Raw genomic sequence first — 7,875 nt, forward strand, 5'->3', positions numbered from 1 at the left:
ATGCTATGTAAGACTACCAGGCACATGAAAACTAGGGTAAGACTGAGGTCCATAGGTGGCTTAGTCAGATAAGCATCTGACTTCTGCTCAGGTCATGATTTCAGTCGGCATGGGGCTCTGATCCTCTGTCCCCCTCTCTGCCCCTCCCCTGCTCATGCTTGGTCTCAAAAATAAACAAATAAAAAAAAAAAAAGAGAGAGAGAAGTTAATGGAGTAAATGTATCAAAATGCTAACAATTGGGGAATTTGGGTGAAAGGGGTGTGGGAATTCCTTGCACCATTCATGAACTATTTCAAAATAAATTATAAATGGAAAAAAATAACACTGGTAGGAAAGAATTGGATCTAAGTGTGGACAGGCCTTCATTCTGATGTATCAAATGCCATCTTTTCAAAGAGGCCTTACTTACTCCCCCCACCAACATGGCTCTCCATCCCCTCCTTTGCTTTATTTTTCTTCATAAGGCAGGACAAGCCACGATTGACGGTTGTTGGGGCTAAATGAGGAGTACGTGGGATTCATTTACTATTTTTGTATATGTTCAAATTTCTCCAAAGTATAACTTTTACACATAAGTTAGTAATGTATATGCATCTTTATTAATGCATTAAAGTACCTAGCAGCAGGTCTAATTGCTACTTTAGTTTCCAAATCGTGATAAGCATAAATGATTCACACAGAAATGGGGAAGTGAAAAGGAACCTGTGCAACAAATGTAAGGTGAAATATGAAAACACTTGATTTGTGTTGGTGAAACCACAGGTACTATTCATACTACCATGTTGATAATACCATGATACTATTTTCTTGAAGAAAGTGATAAGCAATGTAAGTATTTCCCATTTGAATGTTCCCACAAATATTCCTTAACTCTAACAACCGGAGCAATTCTTTATATAATAAAAAATCTTTTTTTTTTTTTTTTAATGTTTATTTTTGAGAGAGAGAGAGCGAGCAAGCACAAGCCGGGGTGGGGCAGAAACACAGAGGGAGACACAGAATCTGAAACAGACTCCAGGCTCTGAGTTGTCAACACAGAACCTGAAGTGGGGCTCGAACTGATGGAGCAGAAGATCATGACCTGAACTGAAGTCAGATGCTAAACTGATTGAGCCACCCAGGCGCCCCTATAATAAAAATCTTTAACTGCGCTAAATTTCAATTCATCTCTATACTCAAGATGAACTCCTTAAATACAAAAATTCACTAAATTTAAGTCAGGATAGAGATATTCCTTTGTGGGTTTTTTAGATGTTTACCATTTTCAATTTAGCAGACACAGACATAATGTAGGGGGGAAAAACCTGAATATTATAATACTCTAGAATTATACCGAGATCATTTTTTTATGGCAAAGCATATTTCCACACACTGAAAACCAATTAGATAGTACACAAAAATTATATGGTTTCTAAAAAATACTTAAACATTCTCACTGGTTTCCACAACAGAGTATGCTATTTTCACTCACAATATGAGTAGCTCTAAGACAAATAATAGTAAGTAAAAATAAAGTAAGTAGGGAAGGTTAGAAATTTAACTACAGAAAAATACTACTTTGTTTTGTCTCCTTGTTCAGCAGACTAATATATATATGTTGGTGTCAAGGGCTTGCACATTTATTTCAAATCATCCAATAAGGAAATTCAGGAGCCCAATTTTAATAAATATATACACTGAAGGAATTTGCAGACTACAATGCTTACTCTAAATGCTGTGGACTAATTAACTACAGCTCAAACACTAGATTTTTTAAAGTAACAGAGAAATACACCGTCTCCAATTGGATATACTAGTTTTCAAGAACTACTGCAAACATTTTTTTAAATTTTAGCAAAATTTCAAAGGAGAAGGTGAGACTCAGAAGACCATTTGGAAAAACTTTCACATTACCACTATCCTTATAACTTGTATATAAATTTTCCCAAAGCATGAGTGCTCACAAGATTAAAAGTGTCTCATAAATCAAGCCTGAATTCGCTTCATGAGCATACCAAACAATACAATGCCTGAGCAATCACCAGTCTACAAGAAAGGTAGTTGGAAAAAGGTGCCCTTTACACAAGTCAAACACCACCATTCTTCTGGGCACTGAGCCCTGTTTTCCTCTAATCTGCCAGAGACATTCTACTCAGGAAGTAAAAAAACATTTCAAGCATTCTATGTGATTTTTTAATGCTATTTCTCAAGATAACTGATTTTTTTTTATTTTTAAAACGTACAAAAGCCCATCATGAAAACAGATTATCAAAATTATAACATTCAAAATCAGAGATGTTTCTACATAGAAACTGGCTAGGCTCTAAAAAAGAAACGACGTAGCAATGATGTAAGGCTAGGGTGAGTCAAATCTGTTTTAAGTCTAAAAATATATCTAGTTATAGAATACTAAAGAAATGGAAACTCTTCCACTATATTTTTATTGTGTCCCAAAAGTAAAGATATCCAGATACATGTAACACATAACATACATTCCAGAGATTTAAGCTCAGAAAACCACTGAAAGAAGACCTTTGAAATTAGCAAAACCAAAATACATTTTTAAATAGGTCTCATTCTTTGACAAATTTTTTACATAAGCTGCTACCCTGCTCTATATCTGCACAATCTTTAACGTATTCTCAGTAACTGGACATGGGAAGAACCTGAATATGCAATTTACTTATTATCTACAAATAAGATATAAAGAATTTTAGATTCTTTAAAGGGCTCTATTCGTTTGTTCATTCTAATTCAGGGAATCATCTTTGCATACACCTCTCTTACAACTAAAAGACAGCAACCAATTGTTGTGTAACTCCTCCCTTCCCCCCTTCCACCCAGCTAACATACAAAGGAAAGGACTTTCTCTATTGTGCAAATTCAGTCCCTGCAATAGATCTTTGTTAACTAAAATCTGATTCAGAAATAGTCCTCATTTAATTTTTTTCAACCAGCATATTAAAAGCTGTAAAGATAATGAACACAACAAATGTGTTCTTATTGCAAGAGGGTAAAGCCAAATTTTGAAAATGCCCTGATTACACTTTAAAGATTTGGTCATTCTTTAGTATGGAAGAAAAAAAGCCAGATCAGCATCCCTCTCTCAATCTATTTTTCACCAAAAACACTGATCGAAATGTAAATAATAAAAAAAAAATTTTTGGTTCTGACCCTTCCCCCACCCCCCCCACAAGTACCTCTAAACTGCCAGCTCCCTAAACTGGCTTAATCTTAAAAAAAAAAAAAAAAAAATTACTACAAAAGCCTAATCAGTGTTACAAGAATAATCATTTTGAAAACGTTTTATATAATGTATTCCCAGTATACACCTCTTAATCCTGTAAAACACTTATCAGTTAATGTAATTAGCTAGGGAAAGGGAAAAGGCTGGTAAAAGGCATTGTAGGGTTTCTCGCATTTTGATTTCTAGAAAACACCAGAAGTGAGTATCCTTAAATTTCCTTGCAGAGCTGTCATTCTGGTACAACTACCTTTTTATCCCTTTTACTTAAATTACTCAAATTTCATTTTCCTCCCAGTAGCAATCACACATTTTACAAAACATTTTTTACAACAGGGATAAAACGCTTTGAATTCCTCCAAACAGGGTCCATTTAGCTCCACAGCTGGAGAAGCAAAAACATTTCTTGTACATGTTTAAGAATAAACAAGAAACCAAAAATGGAGATTACCTGTCAGTAGGAAGTGGGAGAATGGGAACTGGGAATCCCGAGGTCAGGGGTGAAGGGGAAATTTTTCTCTATAAATCTTTTAGTCTTTAAACCCTTAAGAATGCAATGCCTATTTAAAGAAGAACGTTTGTTTAAAGTTTTTAAATATCGCTTTTAAAATAATGGAGTTTGGTGGACACACGGTCTGCTTAGTTTTAAAATAATCTGCTTTTATCAGCAGCATCTGCTTTTGCTCTGCAATAGGTGAGATACTCCTTTAAACGCAGTCGCGAGCACTGTGCCGGCTAAGCCCTCTTTAATACAGTAACGTTCCTCCAGACCTCGGCTTTCGAAGGCAGCTCGCATCCTCCGCCCCCTCCTCCCTCGGTGCATTCTGAGATCTGCTCGGCTGATTCCCACATAAAGTGGGTCCTGGCCGCCATTTTAGAAAGTCATTCACACAAGCCGGACCGCAGCACCAACCACTTAAAAACCTCCCCAAACTCCCCTGCACGATTTCCTCTTTCCTTTCCCTAACCCCTCATCTTGAGAGGAGTCAAACTCCCTGCAAGAGGCATGCAATGTCTCTGGAATGTGCATAACGCGAAATGACACGTCTGGCCACAGAACACTGAGGAGCAAAGCGAATGCTGCAATGCACGTGTTTGCACGTCGGTACAGACGAATTTCCCAGGCAGAGACCCACAGACAAAGTCCACCAGGGGTTAAAAGTGACCACATCTAAGTGGTTCTTCCACTCCAATAATCTGCACCTCCAAGATTTTCCCACTAAAGCAGTGAAGATACTGGGGCTGTGGGTGGGGGTAATGGGTGGAGCAGCGCCAGGGAGAGAAAGTTCCCATCTGCCTCCCAACTGAGCCCAAGGTCTCGATCCCCTTTATCACAATGGACAGAGGTGAGTTTTTGCTCCCTGCCTCGCCCTGCCTGGTTTCTCAGCACAACGTAGTAAACACCGGGAGAGTCCCTGGAAGCGCGCCTCCCCCAGCCCTGCCTAGGACAGCGCTAGCAGGTTATGAATGGCCTCACTATTGCCGGCTCCTTTTCACACGCGGACACGCGCAGACGCGCGCTCCAGCGGTGAAGATTTAATACCCCAGTAACAGCAACCACCAACAGAATCAATGATCCTCCATTTAAAAGACAGAGTGGAGCGCTGCTGCCTCTGCTTCCATTTCCTTATCCAAGCAGCTCCAGAGCAAGCGACGCAATCTATTTTTCCCATGGTGACTCACTAATAAGGGCGCTCCATAATTTCCTTCACTCACTAGATAGTAAGGGGAATTAAGAGGAAACCAAACTTAAAATCTTTGAGGATTTTGAATATCGGAAAATACAGTAATTTTCAAAGGCAATCACAGATTTGCTACAGTCCTTCTCATTTTGCACCAAGCCTAAGTAAACCGTCACTTCCAGCGTTTGATGCCGAGGACTCTATCCGTTACGGTACACGTATGTTTCACAAAGAAAGCAAGCGCCTAAATACTACTGTAGAGGAAAGATGGATCAAAAACAACACAGATTCCTATATTTCACACACAAAACACATTCTGGGAAGTTTAAAAAAGCAGCTACGTGTTCTAATCTTAAAAGACTTGCTTTTTCCTAACCACCGAGTAAAAACTCTGGGTGGGAGGGAATCTCTTTTTACAGGCGGCCCCTACGCGCTAACCCGGCGCGGCCCCGGAGGCAGAGAGCCTGAGGCTTTCGGGCTCCGACACGAACTGGGTACCGTCCTACCTGAGGTGGGCCTTCCCCGGCAAGCCCTCGGTCCCCACCGTCCTCCTCGCCCAGGGACCCCAGACGGCTGAAAGCGGCCAGGAAGGCGAAGGAGCCAAAACAGGCGCACCAACTTATTTTCAGACACCATCCTCTCTAGCCAACCCCACAAAAAGGAAAAAAAGGAAAAAAAAAAAAAAACCCAAAACACAGAAAAGAAAAAAATGTGCGCTTGCTATTTCCCTTTAGTTTCTAGATCTGTAAGTCCTTGGTGAGAGGTGCCTGGAACCTCGTAGTGTCTCCCCAATTCTGAGATGCACCTACACCACCTACCAAGACTTCTGCCTGGGTCAAACCTCTCCTCTCACACAAACCCCTCTGTAGGTCAGACATTTCCGTCAGTCCGCAAGGCGAGGAGCGGGAGCTGCTGCGGGACTCCGGCGTTGGCCGCGCCGGGGTGGGGGTCCCTAGTAGGCAGGGGTCCGGGGCGGCGGCGCGCAAGGATGCGACCCCACCGCCGCCCGGCGCCGGCTCCGGGGAGGCCGGGCGACAGCCTCCTCCTGGCTAGGTAAGGAGAGGGCGGCAATGGGGCCGCGCCGCCGAGGCCGAGGCCCAACGCCGCGACGCGGGCCGAGCGGCGACCAGCCAGCCGCGCGCTCCTCGCACCCGTCCGTGGGTCTGGCCCGGGTCCCCTCAGCAGTTCCGCGCACCACGGGGAGGGGCCGGCAACGGGCCGGACGGGCAAGCAGCGCCTGAGGAGAAAGCGCGGCCCCGGGCCGCGTGTCACTCACCGTTTGAAATGCTCGATGATCTTCTCTTCCCGCACATTCTCCGGTAAGTTGCCCACCCAGAGGTGCCTGGTTTCCCGGACCATGCTGGGCGGTGTGCCGGCGACCGCTGGTGCGGGTTCTCCCTCGCCGGCTTCGTACGAGCCCGTCAGCGCCGGGAGGCGGGCGCCGGGGCGGCGGCGGCGGCGGCTGCGGCGGTGGCGTCGGCAGCGGCGGCGGCTCCTCCGGCTCCCCCCCGTGCAGAGACCATCCCTCTCCCCCAGGTTCTGACTCTCGGGCCTCGCAGCTCCGCTCTGCCGCCACCACACACCCGAAGCCGACCCTCGCGCTCCGGCGGCGCATGCGCCCGGGCGGCGGCGGCGGGCGGGGGAGCGGGGAGGAGGGGCGAGCGGGACCCGGGCGGCAGCGACTACGACGAAGCTGGCGCTGTGGCAGCCGGACGCTTCCCACCGGCGCGCGCGTCCCGCCTCCCTCGCCGCGGGCGCGCGCGCGTCCGCCCTCCCGCCGAGGCCGAGGCGCCGAGTTCCTCCCAGCCGGCGCGCAGGCGCGCGGGGGAGGGAGGGACACGGGGTCGGGAAGGAACGCTCGCGCGCCGGGTCCCGGTGCGCAGGCGCGCAGTCGCGCGAGGAGCCGGCCGCGGGGCGGGCGCTCAGTCAGGCTTGGGGCTCTGCGCGTGCGGGGGCAGAGACGGCCTCCTGCCCCTCGAGCAGGGGTTCCAGGCGCCGGTCTGGAGGAAGAAGAGAGAGAAAGGGGGTTGGTTTTGATAGGGCTGCGTGTCAAAGCGGCTGCCAGTGCCCCTCCTAGGAGAAGCCAAGACTTCTTCCCCTGCTCACCCTTCGGCCAGGAGCTGGCGGTTTCCGGGCAGTTGGATCCCCGCCTGCTTGGGAAAGTGTCAGAACAGGGCCGCCCTTCTCTCTGCCCAGTGAAGCAGTGACAGCTTCAAAAACCCATTCCTCTCAAGAATCATTAGCTTGTAACGTTAAGCAACTTTATTTTATATAAGATTGCGAAACCTTTTGCAAGCTATCCTAGCTGATCGTTACAGGATACCAGGAATAGAACTGAAATGAGAAGGCTACGTATCTAATATTGTATAAAGGATTCATATAGAGATTTACTGTAATTTAACATTTAAGCATAGAAACGGATCAGACCTCTGGCCTTTCCAGGCCTAAAGGCCTTTAAAGACCACAGTAGAACTTTTATATCAAGACCAGTTTGCAACCCTGGAGAAAACCCACAAAATTAAGGCAATTGTACTGAGTCCAGAAAAATGGAATTGTTTAAATTTTCTTTTCCATTTTTTATCTACAAAAATAACGTATCAAAGGCGTGGAGCTTCAAGTACATACCAGATTGTAAATATTTGGTCTCATTCACTGTCTCCTTAAATAGGAGCCAACTTACCACCAAACTATGCTGTTTTGAATTGAAAAATATGGTCACCATAATCAATGGCACTAATACCCGGATCACCTGTGCATAATTAGTTTCTTTCGTTCCCACAGACAGTAATGCTCCCAAGTAGTTTTGTTGTTGTTTGCCACATAGTCTAACGTAAGTTTCTTAATGATTGTCAGACTTAGAGTCACATCAACTGTCTTGTATTTGGTTTAATAATGGTCTATACTAAATAAATAACCTTGATCTCAGCAGGTCTGATGAATTGAGATAATCTCCCCTCTTTTTAGGACGT

The 7,875-nt window shown here is 45.3% G+C and overlaps 1 protein-coding gene across 2 annotated transcripts in view; it reads right to left on the reverse strand.

Moving 5' to 3' along the window:
• SPEN (spen family transcriptional repressor) overlaps positions 1 to 6,523 on the reverse strand; it is a 91,163-nt gene extending 84,640 nt beyond the window's left edge. The window contains exon 1 of one of the 2 annotated variants that reach the window (XM_047082829.1): positions 6,183 to 6,523. In XM_047082829.1, coding sequence (XP_046938785.1) covers positions 6,183 to 6,265 — 83 coding nt within the window. In that variant the 5' untranslated portion in view covers positions 6,266 to 6,523. The remainder of the gene's footprint in view (positions 1 to 6,182) is intronic. The other variant, XM_047082830.1, reaches the window with a different exon arrangement.
• Between the last annotated feature and the right edge of the window lie 1,352 nt (positions 6,524 to 7,875).

The sequence above is a fragment of the Lynx rufus genome, unplaced genomic scaffold (assembly GCF_022079265.1).
Source record: "Lynx rufus isolate CCGP_SWC_20201006 ecotype Redwood Valley unplaced genomic scaffold, mLynRuf1.p SCAF_2, whole genome shotgun sequence".
In the NCBI taxonomy this organism is placed as follows: Eukaryota; Metazoa; Chordata; class Mammalia; order Carnivora; family Felidae; genus Lynx; species Lynx rufus.